At 51.9% G+C, this 22778-nt stretch overlaps 1 protein-coding gene across 2 annotated transcripts in view; it reads right to left on the bottom strand.

The window, feature by feature from the left end:
- The window catches only part of AHRR (aryl hydrocarbon receptor repressor), an 84866-nt gene extending 62799 nt beyond the window's left edge, over window positions 1-22067 (bottom strand). For both annotated transcript variants that reach the window (XM_058564420.1, XM_058564419.1), the window contains exons 1-3: window positions 22005-22067; window positions 12930-13002; window positions 4306-4487 (exon numbers count right to left, since the gene is read on the bottom strand). In XM_058564420.1, coding sequence (XP_058420403.1) covers window positions 4306-4487; window positions 12930-12991 — 244 coding nt within the window. In that variant the 5' untranslated portion in view covers window positions 12992-13002; window positions 22005-22067. The remainder of the gene's footprint in view (window positions 1-4305; window positions 4488-12929; window positions 13003-22004) is intronic.
- Window positions 22068-22778: the final 711 nt, after the last annotated feature.

Raw genomic sequence — 22778 nt, forward strand, 5'->3', positions numbered from 1 at the left:
GAGGGGCTTTCTCTCCTCACCTTGTGCCCAGTGAGAGGGGCTTCACGAGGACCCCTGTGAGGGCATGCCATGTGCCTCCTGGGGCTGGTGGGGGCACTAAAAGCTGACGTCTCTCTACACTTAAGAGATCCAAAGGCTGCACCCGGTAGCTGCCAGTAGGCAGTTGGGCTGCAACTGGGAAGTACTGCGTGCCAACTTGGTGGGTGGAAGGTACACGTTTCCTGTGGAGCAGGCGAGGCCATGACACCCAGACACCGGCCTGGGATGTCTTGCATCCTCCCAGGAGTGTGCCTGGAGGCCTGAAAGGAGACCTTGGCAAAAGAGGCTAGCAGTACCAGTTGACACCTGGGCTGAGGAAAGATGCACAAGGGACCAGATGGAGAGGATGGATTGCCTGTGTTGGTCAACCGAGGCAGACAGACCCCCAGGTATGTGGTCTCTCAAGAAAACATGAAAACACCCAAGAGTCCCCTGGGATCCCCTGCTGAGCCTGTGTGCCAGCTCACGGCAATGCCGGTAGTGTGGCACCTCTCCCAACCTCACCTCTTCTTCCCAACGCTGCTCCGACCTGAAAGAGTCGGAAACCATACGTACAGGACCACAGGGAGAAGCAGCCGACTGACCCCCAGCCTTCTGCCTGCTGGAGCCCCAGGTGAGAGGGAGAGCTCACACTTGAAAGACTCAGAGTTTTCACTGTCTCACTGGATTGATCATACTAACACCAGGCTCAGCCTGCCCAGGGGCCGGGGCTGGACGACCCGGGAAGAATCACCTGGAAGGAACCAGAAAAGTCCTGGGGCTGTCCCGGTTCTTCCGGCAGCAAAGGGGAGCCAGCCCTCAAAGGAGGTTTGCTAGGGCAGCGAGAGAAAGTCAGAGCTGTTTTCTGTTGGCCCTGAGGAGACGTGTCCTGGGCAGATGCACGTACCAGGAGTGAGCGAGTAAACGAAGGAATGAACCAGTAGGTGCCCACTCCTCTTCCTGCTCAGATTTACCTTCTGGGAGTAAGTAAGATGGTAGGAAAAGTGAAACAAGCTCATAAAATAATCAAGAGTGATCTTTCCACAAGATGACTGCGAGGGACCGTCCTGGGGCCCTGGGGTCAGAAGCAGGCAGCTGTCAGAGCAGGGCCATCTGTCTATCTTGAATGCCCTCAAATGATTCAAAACCAGTGTGTCTTTGCTGGAAACGACCCCAGGGGAAGCTGTCCTCCAGAGAGCGTCACTGATGGAGGGGAAGGGGGAAGGAGGGTGGCTGCGGCAGCAGACAAAGAGCTGACAGCAAACAACCCACACCCACGTCCCGGGCGGGGATGACTCTACTGAATGCTCCACACAAACAGAAAAGGCAGGTCCCCAACCTCCTGCCACACCAGACGGCTTGTCTCAGTCGCTCAGCTGCTTAAACAACAGAGCTGTTTTCTCACAGTTCTGGAGGCCAGAAGTCCATGATCAGGGAGCCGGCAGATCCAGTTCCTGTGAGGCTCTTCCCCTGGCTTACAGACGCTGCCTTCTATGTCCTCATGGCCCTTTCCTAGCGCACGGCGAGGGGGAGAGAAGGAAAGCACTCTCTGGCATCTCTTCCTATCAGGACACAAAGCCTGAGGGACCAGGGCCCCACCTTATGACCTCATTTAATTACCTCCTTAGAGGCCTCATCGCCAAACACAGCCACACTGGCGGTCAGGCCTCCATGTACGCATTTGGGGGACACAAACATTCAGCCCCTAACAGGGCTCTTCAAGAGAAAGAAAACTCTTTAGTGAAAGCTGAAAATTGGTACAATTTAGCTTAATAACTGTGTACACTTCAGTTCTGGGTTTCAAGATCATTAACAGTCTCAAGGAGTACTTCACTTGCGACGGGCGAACGAACATGGCGTCCTGCGTGGAGGTCCCGGGACCACCCTCAAGATGTGAGGGGTGGACCCGTCCAGCCTAGGCCAGCAAGGCGACCGGGATCAATCTGGGCAGGGCTCCAGGGGGGGCGTGTGTGGAACTGGGCCCCACAGGCTGAGTACCGAGAATGCAGAGGGACAGGAGCCCCAGACACAACCCACGGGGTGTGTAAAGAAGAGGGAAGGCGTCGCTGCAACAGGAAAGATCTCCAGGTTTCCATGGAGAGTGAAACTGCTTCTTCACCTTTCCATTCCCACTTAGTTTTGCTGGTTGAGACTGTTCCTCTCCCTCTGGCACATCTGTCGGCCTGATCAGCACTCCTGTCGGCATGACTCATGGGTGGACACAGTCCACATGCCAGGCCTGGGTGGACCGCGGGCCCCTCATCATCTGTGTGCGCTGGTTCTCCACTCCGTGAGCTTGTCCCTCGACCCAGTGAGTCTCCCGGGAGAGCTGACGCTGTGGTGCTTCTGCTCGCGGAGGGTGACCCTAACCCTAACCCTAACCCTAACCCACGGCTGGGCCCACGTGAGGGGAAGCTGGGGCTGCTCCGACCCTCAGTCCTGGGGTCACACATCCTGGAGGGAGCCAAGCTCTGCTCCGGCCCCACCTCGGGGTCCTCTATGCTTCTCCGCTGCCCCTGTCTCCCCTCTTGGAATAGTGAAATTTTCAAGAGCGGAAAATCCCACTCTATCGCGTATAGGCAGAGAGTTTATTACTTAGAAGTGCCGGCCCCTGGCTCTACGCAAAAACCAAATGAACACAAGAAAATAAACCCATTGCCTTTTAAAAATCCATGAAAGTCAACACTAAAGTAAACACTAAATGCAAATTTTCAGGCCATTATTACCCTTTGAGGTTGAAACTTTCCAGTTCACGTCCTTCCCAAAGGTGACTTTTTATGGACACTTTAATGAAATTAGCTCATCCATTTCTGAGTCAGGAAGCACAGATTAAGATCCAATTATTATAGCTTGACTTTTTTCTAACTACGCAGTGGAAATGAATTCAGTAAGGTTTTTAGAATTTCCTCTAAAATGTACAGCTTGAGGGGGATTAGAAACTCCAGAACCCTTGGTAGAAAAGGTGTGGTGGAGAAACCAAGGTTAGTACTTCACCAAATGTGGCAGTCACAACGCTCGCACAACACGGCTGTGAGCTGTGAGACTGACCGACCTGCAGCACAGGCCTCGCTGAGGCGGCCTGCAGAGGCTCAGGCCCTGTGAGCGGCACCCACCCGCCTCAGTGGGAGGGAGTGGGATCAGCTGTAAGGTGGGAGAGTCACTCCACTTCTGGTTGAGAAGAACCAGGCATTCAGTTGGACTCTGGGACGGCCGTCTGAACTCCTGGAAACAGCAGAATCAGAGCCTTTCCCAGACCACCAACCCTGGCCTGGTGGGGCACAGCTGGACCCAGGAAGCGACCGGTCCCCTCCCAGTCTCCCAGCCAGTAGGCTGGGTCTGTGTGCATCTGTCAGTGGGAGGAGGGTGAACTGACAACCCCACCCGGGCAGCCCCCAGCCTGGCCCCAGCTGTCCAAACAGGTCACTGTGGAAGCCAGGGTGGACTTAGTTCAGTTGCTCCCTCTATAAAGGGGTGCTTCACGAAGGCCAGTCTGGGGACCCCGCCAGCACTTTGTCCTGGCGCTCATGTGATGGCACTTGCTGCATTTTGTGTGACTCTCAACTTCCTCATCATATCACAACCCGGAAAAGCACACTTGTCCTGCACAACTTGAGCTCCTGAGCTCAGCCCCGTCCTGCTCCCCCAGAAAGTGGACCTGCCTGGAGCCCTGGGGCTGTGGGGACCCCCAAAGCCCCAAGAGCAAGTGAGGCCAAGCAGACAGCCTCTGCCCCTTCCACCAGAGCTGCTCTGCCTCGTCAGTATCCAGCAAATCCTCCGTCAAGTGATCACCCAGGACAAGAGGCGCAAACTGGTCCATCTCAGCAAAGTGGTGAGACTAGCTGGGCACAGGTGAGACCCAGATGGACACAGGTGAGACCTATGTGGGCACAGGTGAGACCCAGGTGGACACAGGTGAGACCTATGTGGGCACAGGTGAGACCCAGGTGGACACAGGTGGACACGGGTGAGACCCAGCTGGACAGAGGAGGACACAGGTGAGACCCAGCTGGACACAGGAGGACACAGAGGAGACCCAGCTGGACACACGAGGACACAGGTGAGACCCAGCTGGACACACGAGGACACAGGTGAGACCCAGCTGGACACACGAGGACACAGGTGAGAGCCAGCTGGACACAGGAGGACACAGGTGAGACCCAGCTGGACACAGGAGAACACAGGGGAGACCCAGCTGGACACAGGAGGACACAGGGGAGACCCAGCTGGACAGAGGAGGACACAGAGGAGACCCAGCTGGACACAGGAGGACACAGAGGAGACTCCTACCTTGGAAGAAACTCTTCACTCTGAGGTAACTAACGCTGAGACGCAAGACCGAAAGCTTGTCCAGTTTGGAGATGATGTCGGGTGGAAATGGCAGCAGGCTGGCTAGGTGGTCCAGCTCGGCGTTGAGGCGGTCCCGGTGCCGCTTGGAAGGGTTCGACTTCTCGGCCCCCACAGCAGGCCTCCTGTGGGGAAACAGCCACAGTCAGAGTTGGGCTCTCCACCAGGGCCAACGGCTCCAAAACAGAGCTGTCACCAGGAAAAAGTGCCAGAGAGGACTAAAGCCCACCCATTCCTGAAGATGTACATACTAAGAAACTGAAACCACGCCTATCACTGGGAGGGAACGCGCCCGAGATCAAGAACAGGTGGTGGTGCAGGCTGTGCAACTCCTGTGTGCTTCTTGACCTCTCTGTGCTAACTCTCCCTGAAGCTGGAGAAGGACACCCCGCCCCGGCCGCATTTGCTCAGCCTCGTTCAGCTTCCTCGGTGTCTAAACACACGACCTTCTGGGACCTGGGCCTCCCAGCCCCCAGTCAAGGTGCACGTGGCCTCTCTGGCCTCGGTTTCTCCTCTACACAGTGGGGCTGAACGGGGCTGAGAGGAGAATCAAGGACTCCTGGGCACCATGGGTGCCATCCCGCCCGCCCCTCCAAGGCCCCGAAGTCACAGGCTGCGCCACCATGCGGGTGGCCAGGGCCCTCGGCTCCTCGATCCCCTTGCCCCACAACAGACCTGCTCTCCCACAAAGGGAGCACGCCCTGCCCAAGGTTCCCTGAGCACCGTCCCTGCAGAGGGGAGAGCTGGCCCAGACCCCGCCTGCCTCACAGTGGCCTCCCTCATCTGACCCCCTAGCCCCCAGGATGACAGTCCCTCCATCTGACCCTATTTCCCACCCCACAGGAGCCATTCTCCTCACACGTCCTTCCTAGATGTCATCCACATGAAAGCATCTGGTGGAGTCGCTGGGATGGGGAGGGAGACGGGGAAGCACTGAAACGGGACCGCCTGGCTCCCAGGGCCCGCCCTTCCTGGGGTCGCAGTGCCTCTCAGGCTGGGGGGCTCCTGCTGCTTTTCGGGGCTTGGCTCTTTTGTCCAGAAGTTCCTGAGTCTCTACTGTGTGTTCACCTACAAGTGTGTTGAAAGCACGCCCTAAACAACCTGTCCTGTCAGAAACCCCAGAGACAACGCCTCCCTCGTGCCGCCTGAGGGCCTCGGCCACAGAGACACAGAAGAGCTGCAGCTCCAATCCCAGAAGTTACTGCTTTTTTCTAATTGAGATATAAGCCGCAGAACATAAAACTAACCGTTTTAAAGTGTACAGTTCAGTGGCATTTAGTGCATCTACAATGTTGTACAACCACCACCTCTATCAAGTTCCAAAACATTTCCGTCACTCCAAACAAAAACCCCGTCCCCATTAAAGCTGTTTCTCTCTGTTTTCCTCTCCCCCAGCCCTGGCAACCACAATCTGCTTTCTGTCTCTATGGATTTGCCCATTCTAGACATTTCACATAAATAAAATCATGCAATACAAGACTTTTCATGTCTGGCTTCTTTCGCTTAACATCATGTTTCAAGATTCATCCATGGTGTAGCATTTATCAGAACTTCATTCCTTTTTATGGCTGAATAATGTTCCATTGTATGGATGTACCACATTTTGTTTGTCCATCCACCAGCTGATGGGCATTTCGGTTGTTTCCACTTTATGGGTATTGTGAATAACGCCACAACTAACAATCATGTCCAAGTTTTTGTTTGAACGTATGTTTTCAGTTCTCTTGGGTACATGCCTAGAAATGGAATAGCTAAGTTAATATGCTAATTCTATGTTTAACTTTTTGAGAACTGCTAAACTGTTTTCCCCAGCAGCTGTGCCACTTTACATTCCCACCAGCAATGTAGGAGGGTTCCAATTGCTCCACACCCTTGCCTACACTTGTGATTTTCCCTTTTTTCAATATAACAGCCACTCTCATAGGTGTGAAGCGGTACCTCCTTGTAGCTTGATTTGCATTTCCTTAATGACCAATCATGTTGAGCACCTTTCACATGCTTGTTGACCATCTGTATGTCTTCCTTGGAGAAATGTCTATTCAAGTCCTTTGCCCATTTTTTCATTGGGTTGTTTGTCTTTTTATTGCTGAGTTGTATGAGTTCTTTACATATTCTGGATACTACATCCTTATCAGATATATAATTTGCAAATATTTTCTCCCATTCCGTGGTTATCTTTTCACTTTCTGCTAGTTTTTTTTCCTTAATGAGGCACGTACCCCAATATTACTCACACTGATAGCCTAACTTTAAATAGGCAGGAAGCCTTCGGATAAACTGACTCCAGTTTGGACTTGCATTTGCTGGCCAGAGGAGAGGCCCGAGGCCTCCTCAGAAAACAGGGCCGACCAAGGGCAGGTGTGGGGGTCAGGGAAGGGGAGAGACATCGGGAGACGGGCAGGGTGGCTCAGATCTCATCTGTGTGAAATGGGGGGAGCCGTCTCTCACCTGCCTTCCCACACAGCCTGTGCCTGAGAATGAACTGAGCCGTGAGTGTCCCCAAACCCACCCCCATGGGGCACCTGGGACAGGGACACTCGCCTGCCGAAGAAATGGGTTCAGAAGAGCTCTGCAAACATCGCTCTACTCCTTCAACTTTCGCAGAACACCTGGCTGCCCCTTGATGCAGCTCCACCACCCCGCTCCCTCCCCACTCCCCAGCTCCACGGGCCACAGCGGGAACCACCCCCACCAGGCCCAGGTGGGTGAGAGGGGACAGGGTCCAGGGACACATGGAGGGGGCTCTGATTCTCTAGGGCAGAGTCACACCACCAGCACAGGAAAGGGCAGGAGGGGCCACCAGCGGCTCAGGCAGAGGGAGAGTCACAAAGGAAGCCCTGTGCCCCAAAATAGGAAGTACATGGAACAAGTCTAACAAAAAGCATCCCAGACACCTCAGCTGAAACTATAAAATTCTGCTGAGAAAAATTCAAAAAGATCTAAATAAATGGAAAGATATACCATGTTCACAGATTGGAAGACTCAACATTGTTAAAATGGCAATGTTCTCCTAAACTGCCTTATTGATTCAATGCAATCTCAACTAAAATTCTAGCAGGACTTTTTACAGAAACTGACCAGCTGATTCTAAAATGTACATGGAAATGCAAAGGACCAAGAATAGCCAATGAGAGAACAAGGTTGGAGGACTCCTCCTGTGGATTTTCAGCCTTCTCTGAAGCTACAATATTCAAGATGGTTTGGTTAGAGAAAAGAAAGAGCTATAGATCAACAGAACAGAGTAGGGGGTCTAGAAAGAGACCCACATATTTTTGGTCAATCATTTGGCAAAGATACTAAGGCAGTTCAACGGGGAAAGGAAAGTTTTCAATAAATGGTGATGATCAACTGGGTATCCATGAAAACAGGTGAACATCAGCCCTTACCTCACACAATACCCCAAAATTAACTCAAAATGGATCACAGACCTAAATCTAAAATCTACGTAAAAACTCACAAAGAAATACATGAGAAAATCGTTGAGAGCTTGGGGTAGTCCTGGGACTCTGAGAACACACAAAAAATCATAAAAGAAAAAATTGATAAATTGATCTTCATAAAAATTTTTTAAATGTCTTTTGAAAGTCACCATTAAGAAAATGAAAAGGAAAGGGAAGCCATAGATTGGAAAAAAATATTCACAACAAAGGTTTGTATCCAGAACGTGTAAAGAAGTTTTGCAATTCAATAATAAGATGAACAACCCAATAAGAAGATAGGCAAATTATTTAAACAGACACTTCACCAGGGAAGATACATACGGATGACAAATAAGCACGTGCAAAGATTCTCAACACCATTAGTCATTAGGGAAATGCAAATTAAAGCCCTGATGAGACACCACAACACACTGGAATGGCTGCAACTAAGAAGTGCTGGGGAGAACGTGGAGGAATCAGAACTCGCAAGCACCACTGCCAGGAATGGAAAATAACAGTTTGGTGGTGTCCTAAAACACTAAACACACACCTTCTACCTGACTCAGCAATTCCACACCTAGGTTCTTACCAAGCGAAACAAAAACATATGTCCACAGATTTGTGCACAAATGTTCACAGCAGTATTATTTGAAATAGCCGCAGACTGGGAACACACCAGCTGTCCATCTGCAGATGAATAAACAGATGTGGTGCATCCATACAGCGGAGCACTACTCAGCAATGAAAAGGAATACACTCCTGATGCACACAAACCGTGCATGAACCTCAAAATCATTACGAAAGTGAAAGAAGCCCAAACATGGTGTACGGTTCCATTTATAGAAAATTCCAGGAAATGCAAACCAGTCCATAGGACACAGGCACATCAGAGGCTGCCTGGGACGAGGTAAAGGAGAGACAAGGACACTCTGGGCGTGATGAGAGTGAGTGTGACCTTGATTTCAGTGATGGTTTCACAGGTGTTTGCAAATCTCAAAACCAATCAGATAGATGTGCTCTTTAAATATGTGCAGTTCCGTGCACCCAGTTATAACCCAATAAAGAGGAAAAGTGCCAACAGAAGAGGGAAGCCCACGGCCTGCACACCTCGGAGAGCTCCAGACAGGCTGCTGCTCTCAGGACCCCATGGGACCCACGTAACACGGAGGCTGGGAGAGAGTGAGGAAGGGCATTTCAAGGGCTCCAGCCAGCGCCCCACTGCCCCCGTGTCTGCGCTCGGCCCTGAGGGACCTTTCCGGAGCAGGTTGCAGCCCAGGAGCCAGGCACTCATGAGTCCAGATGAATTCTGTCTCCTCCGTTCACCCCACGATCCATGACTTTCGTCACCCACCCCCTCCAGGAGAGAAGATGTGCACGCAGACACCCATCACCCACCACCCACCCTCAGAGGATGGGGCCAGACCACAGCCCTCTGGTGTGGTGAGGAGGCAGGACCACAGCGGGGACAAGGGCACGGAGTGGCCAGTGCAGCCAGAGCCTGCAGGGATGCCAGCTCACACCCAGGAGGGGCTGTGGGCTCAGGTGCCCTGCTCTCAAACCTCAAAGCCAAAGTCACTTGGCCTCCAGTTTCCCTAGAACACGTCCCTAGAGAGGTACTCTGTACACACGCACACACCCTGCAGCTCCCCCCGTGCAGGTGGACACGGCAGCCGTCACGACACACAGACACTGGTGCTCGGACAAGCCAGCACGGCCACGTCCCCACACCGCGCCTCAAAGAGTCTGCACAGAGCCCGCAGAGCAAACATGCTGCGTGTGAGTCCTCGTCTGCAGATGTTCAGTGACTATCCACAGCACCCCAGTCTTTTTGCCCCTCAATTTTCAAGTCTCAAATGCCCAATGCCATTTCAAATCAGTGAGGAAAAACTGATTATTCAATAAAAGTGTGAGGAACAACCAGTAGCCATGGGGGAAAAGCAGGAGAGAGATTCGGACCCCACACCTTACACCAGGAAAAGTTCCAAGTGCTCAGAAGTTTTAAATTTTTATATATATATATACACACACTAATATACTAATATACATATTTTTAAGGAATCCATAGAAGTTTAGAAGAAATATTGGGAAAATTATTTTATAAACTTGAATCAGGGAAGATCTTTGTAATCGTGATGTAAAATTAATTAGCCACAAATGAAGAGATTAATCAACTCAACTTCATAGCAGGCCCCGTGGCTTAGCGGTTAAGTGCGCTCGCTCCGCTGCTGGCGGCCCAGGTTCAGATCCCGGGCGTGCACCGACGCACCGCTTGTCCGGCCATGCTGAGGCCGCGTCCCACATACAGCAACTAGAAGGATGTGCAGCTGTGACATACAACTGTCCACTGGGGCTTTGGGGGGAAAATAAATAAATAAAATCTTTAAAAAAAAAAATTCAACTTCATAAAAATTAAATTTTTCCACATGGCCAGAAACACAATAAGTAAAATCAAAACTGAGGAAAAGAGTTGACATGCATTCAAGACACGGTCTCCTCAGCAGACAACAAGCCCCACAGATCAGGAAGCACTAAAGCAGGAACAATCCGATAGAAAAATGAGCAAATGTTATCAACACAGACAGTTCACAGAAAAGGAAATACAAGTGCTGCTAAACCTCACTTATGATCAGAGCAAATTAAATTACCGAAGTCTGAAACACACCAAACACACCGTGTGCCCCGGGCCGGGGTCAGAGGTGCCTCGAGCACCGAGGAGCACACCTCCAATGCCGGGCAGCTTAGTGACACCTATCACAGCCACAAACGGGCAGCTTAGTGACACCTATCACAGCCACAAACCCCACACCCTCGGGCTGAGCAATTCCACTTCTAGGACAGACGCATGTTGGGGCGGGACTTAACTGACCCCACTCGCAAGCCAATAACCTGCTGCCGTTTCGTTGATGCTGCCAGAAGGCATGCCTCTCCTGGGTCAGAGACAAAGGACTTATTCCTCCCAGCTTGGCAGCAGCATGAGCCTCCACGTGTCTGCGTCACGCACCCACGTCCCCAAGGCCCATGAGAGTGACACAGGGGTCCAGGCAGGTGCTGCCCGCTCAGCTGTGTGTGCCACAGCCGAGGAACCCTGAGTTTGGGGAACTCACCACTTTCACAGGAAACAGTAAACAAGCTGCTCTGCCCCAAGGAAGACTCCACCTCACCCCTCATGGTCTCTCACTCCAAACACAAGCCTGACAAGCAGCCCGGGTACCAGCGGTCACGGCCTGGCGTTCTTGGTGCCAGTTTGAATGAGCCAGGACGTGCGGTGCCCATGGTGGACTGCCTCTCCCAACTACAAGCATGTGTGCAAAACAATGCACAGATTATTCACCACGATGACGCCTGGGAAACAGTCTAATGGGTGCTACCGAGGGCTGGAGATAATGTCTGCACACTGGCCACTAAAAGGTGTACCAAGGGGCTGGAACGGTGGTGTAGCCGTTAAGTTCGTGCGCTCTGCTTCGGCGGTCCGGGGTTTGCAGGTTCGGATCCCGGGCGCGCACCGACGCACCGCTTGTTAAGCCAGAGGAAGATGGGCACGAATGTTAGCCCAGGGCCAGTCTTCCTCACACACACACAAAAAAAGGCGCCCAACAGTGTGCCATCGTCAGCTTATACAGGGAGAAGGCGCATGTGCTGCACACCTGTACTTGCTGGTTTGTGCATAAACGACCTCAGGGGGATCCACAGGAAACTGTTAACATCCATGAGAGAGCCTGGCAGGAGGAGCCGGGCTGGGAGGGAGACTTCTCCCTGCGTTCTGAATCAGAGAACATACCACCTCTTCAAAACACCAAGCGTAAACTTATTACTTACAGTAAACGCCTCCTCTTCTCAGAGGCTGTCCTTGGAGCCAAACATCACAAAACAGGACAGTTAGTTCCTCTGCCCCGGACCGTCCTCCACAAAGAACACAGGACGCGCACCCGTGTCTCCAGGTGTTGCTGTTCCTTATTCAGTGTGACAATGCGTTCACCAGGACAAGTCCCTGCCCCTTGCACACGCTCAGGATGCAGGCTCCACCCGCCCTGTCCCGGATCCCTGGGCTTCGTCCCAGGTGCACACAGCTCTGTCCTCCAGGCCCCGCCTTTCCCCTGCAGACCACCTGCCCTGTGCTCCCAGCACTGAACCTGCAGTGCTCCGGAGGCCACACAACTGACTCAGGGGACAAGTCCACTTTCCAGAGTCCAGCCTTACGAGCCTTGGTGCCTGTCCATGGGGCCGGTGGTGCCCACAGGATCCTGCAGCCACTGGACGCTTGGAGGACAGCCCAGGTCACAGGAACACAGACCTACACAGACACAGCCGCAGGTGTGCACCCACACACACGCACAGCCTCATACACACCATCGCTCACACTCAGAGCTGTCTTACACACAGAGCCATATCACACACATGCAGCTATGTTATACACACACAGAGCCCCAGCAGATGGTGGACACCCTGCAGCACCCCTGCTCGAGGGGCCAGAGGCAGCCCGTGGGCCTCTGAGGTGTCACCTCTGCTGGCCTCCCAGCAGGGCAGCTCTGAAATCCAGCCCGTTATCCCTCCTGCCACAGCAGACCTCACATTTCGGCAGCCCTGAGCTCCAATGGGCCGGGCACGGGCAGGCAGAGGGACCGACAGCAGTGGCGTTGTATTCCTGGGGCTGCCCGGGGGGCCGGGGCCATGGGTTCCCCTCCCCACTCTCTAACTAAACCTCTGGGAGGGGAGGATGGGCCCCTGCAGAGCCTCCTTTGTGGTGATGCTCACAAAGGAGCTCCAGGTGTGTCCTCGCTGAAGACGGAGTCTCACTAGGGCAAAGTGGGGATCAGGAGCTCAGGGAAAATCACGGTGATGTCTCAGCCCTCCCTGTCATCACCAGGCCCCAATGTCACCTTCCTACCAAAGTTAGGGCAGCCTGAAGCAGGTTCTGCTGTCATTCACGACCCACTAAGCAAAGGCAGTGGAGCGACGGGGGCACCTGACTGCCCAGCCCCGCTTCTGGAGCTGTTTCTGCAAGTCCCTCCACCCTCAGGAAGGCTCCACCGAAAGCTCTCCCTCAATCGCCATGGCTTTGTTCCTAAATTCACTTTTTTCAATAAAAATGCAAATCCCTTCCCCCTTCATCAGTAATAATCAGTGAAAACAGAAGACATGACACTTTACTGTTTCTGAATGGGCTTCCTTCTTTTCCTCCCAGCATACATGCACTCCCCCGGCGGAATCATCGTCTCTGGCCCTAGAAAAGAAAGGGGACATCCAGTTGGTCACGTTGAAGAGACCCCAGTGCCCACACGACTCCCCAGAACCACCAAAGGCAGCAGCGTCAGCCGAGGTCCACTGTGCCCTGACGGAGGCGTTGACTGGGGTCCCGCTCCTCCATCTCAAGATGACCTGTGAGCACGAGGCCCCTTGTGTGAACCCCTCACTCATCTCACTCGGCAGGAAGGTGCTGGAGCACCCACGAGGACGCGCACCCCCAGCCATGATATCTCTCCTTCGATGGGCAGTGTCACGGTTCCCCAGCCTGGCCTGGGGACCCCTGTCCCCAGCTCCCACAAAGAAACAGCCCTGCGCTCTTGGCCTGGCTCAGAAAGCTCACAGTAGATAAACATCCCAATCCTGTCATCAGAAAAGAGAAGCCACCTACAGGGCGTCTGTAAGCAGGACACACACTGAAGGCACGAGAACAGCCTGCCGCTGCAGCTCGGAGAGGACACGGGGCGGCATGCTCCTCGCTCTGCGCTGTTTGTGGCAGGTCTTCTTCCTCTTCCCATCCCTCCTCTTTATGCGCCTGCACTTCAGGGCCAATGGGTTTCCTCTTTTCTAGGTAAAATCTCTCACTCAACCCCACAATGCTGGGCTTCCATCTTGGCCACTAACTCAGAGCCACTCTGAGTCCAGCTGACCACACCCGCTGGCCTCCACCAGCACTGCTGGACACTGGCGCCTGCGTCCGAGTGGAGGTCCCCAAGGAGCAGTCCAGTATCTGTGCCCCGAGGCTGATCAGTTTGCCCACTACCTCAGAGAGACATCAGAATCCTGATTCTCCCAGGCAGGGAGGTCGTGAGCCCTCACAAACATCCCGCAGGCCAGTGTGCAGTGACCACTCAATGCCAGGCTCTGGGCCGACAGACGTGGAGAGGAGGTCGGCAGCTCTCACCAGGCCTCACGTGTGCGCAACCTGGAAGAGGCAGTGGATTCAAACACACGTCATGTCCTGCCCTGTGTGGAGAGTGCTGTGAGCCTACCGGAAATGTGCCATGGACCCGCTTCAAACATGAGAAACACACTCTGAATACGACATAAGTAGGTGAAGTAAGTGGATGGAAAAGACACACGACACAAACACTAATCAACAGAAACCAGAGTAGCTACATGAGTATCAGACAAAATATACTTTGGAAAAAGGCATATTACTAGGGACTAAGGCATATTACTAGGGCCAGCTTCCCAAGAAGACATAGGAATCCTAAATGTGTATGCACCTAACAACAGAGCTTCAAAATACGTGAAGCAAAAACTAATAAAACTGAAACGATAATTCATCGGAGATTTCAACATTCCCCTCTCAGTAATCAAGAGAACAAGTAAACAGAAAATCAGAAAGGATACAGAATATCCAAACAACAATGGACTTTAACTAACTGAAATTTGTAGAACACTCCCTCCAACCACGGCAGAGCACACATTCTTTGTACATGGAACATTCATCAAGACAGACTATATTCTGGGACTTAAAACAATCCTTAACAAATTTAAAAGAATAGAAATCATACAAAGTATGTTCTCTGACAATAATGGAATTAAAGTAGAAACATATAGGGAAAATTTCCATATATTTGGAAAACAACCCATTTTAAATAATCATGGGTCAAAGAGAAAGTCTCAAAGAAATTTAAAAGTATTTTGAACTGAGTGAAAATGAAAACACAACATATCAAACTTTGTGGGATACAGCTGAGCAGTACTTTGATGGAAATATAGCATTAAATGTTTATACTAGAAAAAAAAGTCTCAAATAAGTAATCTAAGCTTCCACTTTAAGCAACTAGAAGAAGAAGCAAAAATAAATTCAAATCAAGCAGAAAGATGGAAATAATGAAGAGGAAAAATCAATGAAACTTAAAACAGAAAAATAGAGAAAAATCAATGAAACTGACAGTTGGTTCTTCAAAAAGATCAACAAAATTGATAAACCTCTAACCAGACTGATCAAGAAATAGAGAAGACACAAATTACCAATTCTAGGAAGGAAAGAAGGGGCATCAGTACAGATCCCACAGACATCAGAAGGAAAATGAGAGACCACTGCTATGAACTCAGCTGTGTCCCCCTAAATCTACATGTTGAAGCCCTAATCCCCCATTTGACTGCAGTGGAGACAGGGTCTTTAAGGCGGTGATCAGAGTTAAGAGAGGTCATAAAGGGGGGAGCCCTGATCCAAAAGAACCGGGGCCCTTGTGAGAAAAGGAGGAGACACCACAGCTTTCTCTTCACCATGTGAAGGTGGCCAATTGCAAGACAAGAAGAGAGCTCTCACCAGAAACCAAAACAGCAGGCACCTTGATCTCAGCCTTCTCAGCCTCCAGAACCATGAGAAATACATTTCTGTTGTTCAAGTCACCCAGTCTATGGTACATTGTTAGAGCAGCCCAGGGAGACTAAGACAAATACTATCCCCACAAATTCAACAATTTAGATGAAATGGACCAATTCCCTGAAAGACACAAACCACCAAAACTCACTCACACAGATCAACTGTTTAGTCTTATATCTGTTTCAACAACAAAAACCCAGGCCCAGATGGTTTCACTGGAAAACTCTACCAATTTAAGGAAGAAATAATACCAATTCTCTGCAACCTCTGGCAGAAAATGGAAAATTGTCAACTCATTTATAAGTTCAGCATTACCCTGACACCAAAACCAGACATTTCAAGAAGAGAAAACTAGAGACCAATATCCCTCATGAACATAGACACAAAAATCCTCAATTAGATATTAGCAAATGGAATCCAGCAATATATAAATAGGACAGTACATCAAAACAAGTCAGGTTCATCCAAGGAATTCAAGGCTGCTTCAACATTTGAAAATGGATCATTGTAATTCACTATATTAATAAGCTAAAGAAAAAATATATATGATCATCTCAATACAAATCTTAATATATCTCAATACAAATGCAAAAAAAGCATTTGACAAAATCCAAATTCATTCATAATAACAAAAGAACTCTCATCAAACTAGGAATAGAAGGGAACTTAATCAACCTGAGAAAGGGCATCTACAAAAAAACCTACCGGTGACAGACTCAACAGTCTCCTGAGGTCACACTGCTATTAACCATCACCTTTGTGTACCAGTCAGGGCAAGAAGGTGAGGTAAGCCATGTCAGAAAGTGAGGAAAGAAGAAATAGAACTCTCTCTGTTCACAGACAACATGACTGTACATTCAAAAAATTCCAAAAATTTTCCTAAGACAAATCTCTTATAACTAACAATCGAGTTCACAGGCACAGGGCACAAGGACGACACACAAAAGTCAACTGTGTTTTCACAGGCTAGCAACGAACAACCGGAACACAGAATTTTTAAAACCAGTACCATGTACAAGAGTGCCAAGATAAAAATGAAATACGTATTTCAAGAGGTCTAATATGTGTGTAACTGGGGCCCCAAAGAATAGGAGGGTACAGGAGATGACAGAAAAAAATTTAAGAAATAACAGCAGAAATTTGTCCAAATGTAATGAAAACTGTAAACCTACAGATTCAAGAAGGCCAAGGAACCCCAAGAACAAGAAACATGAAGAAAATTACACCAAGGCACATTGTAGTCAGACTGCTCATAATTAGCAATAAACAGAATAATCTTGAAGGTTGTAGAGGAAATAGTCACTGGGTACAGAGAGACAAAGGAGACAGGACCGAAGACGCCTCGGCGGAAAGGCGCAGCAGGACCACAGTGGAGCAGCGTCTTTAAAGAGCTGAAAGAAAAGACCTGAAACTGAGAATTCCACACCCTCTGAAAATACCTTTCAAAAACGAAGGCAACGAAAGACGTTTTCAGACATACCAGAGCTGAAAGAACTCACTGCCAACTGACCCACACTGTAAGAAATGTGAAAGGGTGTCTTCAGGCCAAAGGAAAATGATACCAGATGGCAACATGGGCCTACAAAATGGACCACAAAGCACAGGAAATGGTGACTGAGTGGGTAAAAAGGCAAGATATGTTCCTACTATTTAAATATCTTGAAAAGATAACCGACTGTTTAAGAACCACGATGACTATGTACTGTGGGGTTTGTAACACACGTAGCCGTCAAGGGTATGGCAGCTACAGCACGAAGGCCAGGAGCTGGAGACGGTAGCACATCTTACGATGCGTGAGTGGGGTTGGGGGACGGGGAAGCTGTGCCAGGCGTCCATTAATTGCCTCCAGGCTCCACCTTCGCCTGCCCCTGCCAGCTCTGCGCTGATGGGCTGGACCCTCCAAGCCCTTCTTCTCCAGTCAGCACAAGAAGACACTGGCCAGGAGAGGGTGCTGGAGGCACCTGCAGGAAGTGTACAGGCCCCTGGCTCCGGGCTGAGATTTCCCTCTTCCCGCTCAGCACTGCCAGAGGCTGGGGGCCCAGGGAGCTTCCCCACCATGGGGCAGAACCTCCTCCAAGGGGGCCTGAACCCCAGCTCGGGGGGACCCCACTTCCAAGTGTGCTCTTTGGGCCTGGAGTGCCCTCCAGAACCTTCAGAGCTACTCCACTGTGGTACTTAATACTTTATATTAATGAAGTTAAAAATATAAAAAGCTGATTTTTTAAAGTCCACATATTTTAGAGATACATACTAAAACACATACGAAAGAAACGACATGTCAGAGATTTGCTTCTACATAATCTGGGGAGCAGAGTGGGTCTAAAAGATTAGGCGTGAGCCAGTGGCGTTTAAATCAGACTGGATCAGCCAATATTGATAGTTGCCCATCTACGCTGGTTGATGAATAAACTGGGCTCATTATAAAATTCTCTCCACTTTGTAAAAGATTTAAAAATTTCCGTAATAAAAAGTTTAAAAAAAAAAACATTAAAAAGAAAGAAAATGTGGCATAAGAATAAATATGCTACGCTCAATTGATTTTCCATAAGGGTGCCGAGGCCATTTAATGGGGAAAGAATAGTTTCTTCAACAAACGGTGTTGAGACAACTGGACATCCACATGCCTAAGAATGAAGTTGGACCCCTACCTCACACCATATGAAAAAATTAACCAAAGTTAGTTAAATGTAAGAGCTAAAACTATATGTAAGAGCTAAATGTAAGAGCTAAAACTATAAAACTCCTGAAGATAACATAGGGCTATATCTTCACGACCTTAAATTTGGTAACGGATTTTTCCATATGACACCAAAAGCACAAGCAAAAAAAGAAAAAACAGATAAATTGGATTTTGTCAAAATTAAAAACTTGAGCTTCAAAGGACACTATTAAGAAAGTGAAAAGACAACCCACAGAATGGGATAAAATATTTGCAAATCATATATTGGCTAAGGGTCTAGCATCCAGACTATACAAAGAACTCTTACCACTCAACAACAAAAAGACAAACAATCCAACTGGGCAAAGGACTTGAATAGATATTTCTCCAAAGAAAATACATAAATGGTCAACAAACACATGAAAAGATGCTCAACATCATTAGTTCACTAGGGAAATGCAAATCAAACCCACAAGGAGATACCACTTCACACCCACTAGGATGGCTGTAATCAAAAAATGGAAAGTAACAAGTGTTGGCGAGGATGTGGAGAAACTGGGACCCTTGTGAACTGCTGGTGGGGATGTAAAATGGTGCAGCTGCAGTGGAAAACAATTTGGCAGTTCCTCACTGTTAAACATAGAATTACCATATGACCCAGCAACACCACTCCTAGGTCTATGCTCAAAAGAAATGACAACATATGTTCAACAAAATCTGGCACACAAATGCTCACAGCACCATTATTCACAATAGCCAAAAAGTGTAAGCAACCCAATGCCCATCAACTGATGAATGGATAAACAAAATGTGGTGAATCCATACAGTGGAATATTACTCAGCCATCAAAAGGAATGAATCTGACACACACTTCAACTTGGATGAACTTTGAAAACATTATGCTACATGAAAGAACGCAGACTCAAAAGGGCACATATCGATTCCATTTCTATGAAATGTCAGAACAGGCAAATCCATGGAGACAGAAAGTGGATGAGTGGTTGCCAGGGGCTGGGAAAGGAAGGAATATGGAGTGACTGCTAACGGGTATAGAGCTTCTGTTTGGAGTGAAGAAAATGTTTTGGAATTAGATAGAGGTGGTATTTGCAGGACTTTGGCAATATACTAAATAAAAGCCATTGAACTGTACATGTTTAAATGGTTAATTTTACGTTATGTGAATTTTACCTCAATAAAAAACTTATAGAACACCAATCTACACATGAATATAAAAACTCCTGGAGTGGTGAGAGAGGAGGAAGGGCAGGAGGGAAACGGGTGCAGAGGGTCTAGAAACGCCTGTGGGGACTCTGCACAGATGCAGCAGAGAAAGGGAGTGGCTGCAAGACTCGGGGTCAAAGGTGGGGATGGTGTGGGAGAGAACAGGAGGGCTCTGGAGTGACGGGTAGGGCGAGTGGGCAGGGATAGGGTCCCGGTGGTGAAGGCTGGAGCAGGAACAGGTGGACCGATGCTTCAGAAGGGTCCAGCCACAGCCACCGTGCCTGCTGCTCTCTGGGAAGCGGGTCCTCGGGGCTGGAGGCCAGTGTGCAAGGCCTTTCAACTCAAACAGGCGAGTCCTGAGCCGCACCCAGGCCTGGCCTCAGCCTGGGGGACGTTCCTCGCATCCTGAGAGGGTCGGCACTCAGTAGCCCACTTGGCCACTCCTCAAGGTCAAAGGTGAAGGGGATGGCTGACCTGCACCAGCCCAGGAGCCCCATCCAGGGGCTGCACCATTCCCCAAACAAGCCCTGAGCCTCAGAGCAGGGATGGTCGGGGGGGGGACAGCAGGGACGATGAAGAGGGCGCCAGGGGACACTGCTCGGGAGGGCAGTGCAGACCCCCTCACTCTTCTTCATCCCAAGCCCCCTCCCCTCAGCAGGCGCTGAGACAGGACTCAGGCTCCACGCGCCCCTCCCAGCCTTGTGCGCCACCCGCCCACAGAGCCAAGTTCTCCCTCGGAGTCTCCAGCTCAGTGTCTGGAATAGCCCTAAAAATGCAGGTTATGGCAAAAAGCAGCAAGAGCACATAAATGGTCTCCAGGTACCTCCTCTTGGGAGGTGTGGAAGAATTGAAGGAGCCGCCCATTGTCCCCCAGCCACAGGCCTTGCTGAATATCTACAGTCTGGGGTCCGATCTGGGCCGAGGTTTCTGCCCTAGGAATCCTAAATACCGGAGGTGAATATGACCGCAGTGGGTTGCTCCATTTTACTAAACACTCGTGCACTCTCCTCAAAAGGATGAAGTCTCTGTCAGATTGGACCCAACTCCCCACAAGAATGCCCTCTGAGGCAGTATGAAGTCTGGCCCATGGAGACGCAGCTTCCTTCTCTGCCTCAGCGAAGGTCAGGGGGGCAGGAGGCCCTCCCCACTGGGCTCCTTGCAGCCTGCGCTGGCCTGGGCCAGGGTCCCTCCTGCAGCCGTGGACAGTGTTGTGGTGGGGCCAGTGGGGGGCCTGGGCACCACCGGGGACACACAGTGTGAGCTGGGCCCCACAGGGTGGTTTGTGGGCCTCATGCCTCTGCCAAGCTCTGAGCTGACTGTGAGTTTCTCAGAGAAATCCGTCCATTTTAGACGATACAGATAAGCAAAAAAGAAAATAAAAAATCCCCCTGTGCAGCAGTGCCCACTGTCCCCGCTGGGTGTGTGCCCCCAGCCCTTTCCACACAGTCTGCATCCAGACTCAGCCAGTTTCAGCCTAGAAGTGCTCCTCTGTAAACGGGGGCACCGCCAGCCTTGGCTGCTGGAGGGAGACCAAAATCAGGGCCACACTGCCCGCCAGCCGTTCACCTGCCCACGAGTGGGGACGGCCTACACATCACCGCAGGGTCTCCTCCACTGCCACGGGGCTCAGACCCAGGAGCCTGCAGTCGCTGGCATGAGGCTCTAATGGCGGATGTTGGGTGGAGGCCGGCCAGTCTTAGGAGCCCGCCTTTGCCAGAGGCTGCCTGCAGACCCTCAGTGGGTCAGGCCGTTGAGCAGGCCAGGAGAAGTCCAGTTACACAAGTGTCAAGTCCCCAGAGCTTGGGGACAGATGGCCCAGGGCACGCACTCACGCACCCCTTCTGTGCCGAGGCCCTTGAGGACCAGAGCCTGGAGCTGGTCACACAGAGGCTGTGGGTGAGTCATGGGGCCATTCCCCATGACGACACTCAGGCGGCCACAGCTGGACACTTCCAAGGGGGGCAGCTGCCTCCAGCCCCTGCCCCTTGAACCAACCAGGAAACAGACAGAAGGAGGGACCCAAGGGTGGAGCTGCCCAAGGCCTCTGACTTCTGACCCTGGCCGGTCACCTGCCCTCCGTCGACACAAAGGGGGGTCACAGCGGCAACAGCAGGATGGGCAGGTCCCTGAGGGTCTGTGCCACTCACAAAGTGTCCACAATCTGGGATTTTCGGCCACTCAAAAAAAGACTTTAGGGAAGAAATCTTTCTTGGTGCCACTAACTGAAACTGAGCGAATTCCTGGAACACGGGCCTTTCCGCCTTCCCAAGTGTGAGAACCAAGCCTGGTGCTCCCTGCCCGGAAGGAGGGGCCGAGCTGAGCCACCCAGCCCTGGCCCAGCTCTGGGCCTCCCCCATCAGCCGTCCCTGGGAGGGCTCAGGGCGCCAGTTCCAAGTCCCCCGCCAGCATCTGCCCGAAACCCTCCTGAGAGGAACGGGGCCAAGAGCAAAGGGCAATTAGCCCAACTCGTCCAGCGCGGGAGGGTCACAGGCCGGAGTTTCAACTCACTGCAGGGGGGAGGTCTGCCGCTCCCGGAGGGAAACTGAGGGACCAGGAGCAGTGGAGGCGGACTGGCTGCCCTCAAAAGTCGAGTCCCGTTTTTCTTTTTTGTGAGAAGCCGCGCGTCGGCCCCCAGGGCCTGGAGATGTGAAGATGGGGTGGAGGAGGGGGGTGGGGTAGGAGGAGGAGGGGTCGGAGGAGGGGGAAGGGGGTGGGGGAAGGACCGCGCGCGAGGGTCTCCCTCGGACCCCGGGGCACTTACCCGGCCGGGGCGCGGAGGCTCAGGCGCGCCCGCGCGGGGAGCCCGCCCGGGCCGGGAGCGGTGGCGGCGCAGCTGCCGCCGCTCGCATCTCGGGGACCAAGCGGCGGCTGCGGCCGCGGAAGGACGGCCCCACCCCGGCACGCGAGCCCGCCCCGCCCCGGAGCCGCCGAGCGCGGGAGGCGGCAGGGGGCGCGCGCGCGCATCCCCGCCCGGGCAGTGGTCCTCCAGGGGCCGCGTGCGCCCGGTGGGGTCTCGCCCCGCGCCCCGCGCGTCCCCGTGGTCGCCCCAGGGTCTGTCCGCTCCCGGGCGCCCTGCGCTGTTCGAGGCCCGAGCTCCCGGCGGGCCCCCGACCCCCCATTCCGCGCCCCTCCCACCTGCGCCCTCGGAGCCGAGCGCGCCCCTGCCCGCGGCGCGGAGGTGCGGGGCCCAGGTTCCCCAGCCTCGGGGGCCCGGCGGGCCTGATACGAACGGGTGACCGGAGGATAGCGTGTCCCGCCCCGCCTGCTCCAATGGGTCGTTGCGAGAATCAAGAGGACTAAACGGTTTTACAAACTATAAAATATTAATATAATACTTTTGACCCTGAACTTCCCAGGAATGGCAGGGCCGTTCGTGCGACGTCCCATCCCGGACGCGTCAGGGTCCCACGGGCGGGAGCGCGCGCTGGGCACCCGGACCCCACCGCTCCCCGCTCCTCCCTGGCTCCAGTGGGGCCCTTCCGACGCCTCAGCTGCACCCTCCTCCTCTTCTCTCCCCCCCAACCGTCCTCGGCAT

Source organism: Diceros bicornis, chromosome 20 (assembly GCF_020826845.1).
Source record: "Diceros bicornis minor isolate mBicDic1 chromosome 20, mDicBic1.mat.cur, whole genome shotgun sequence".
Lineage (NCBI taxonomy): Eukaryota > Metazoa > Chordata > Mammalia > Perissodactyla > Rhinocerotidae > Diceros > Diceros bicornis.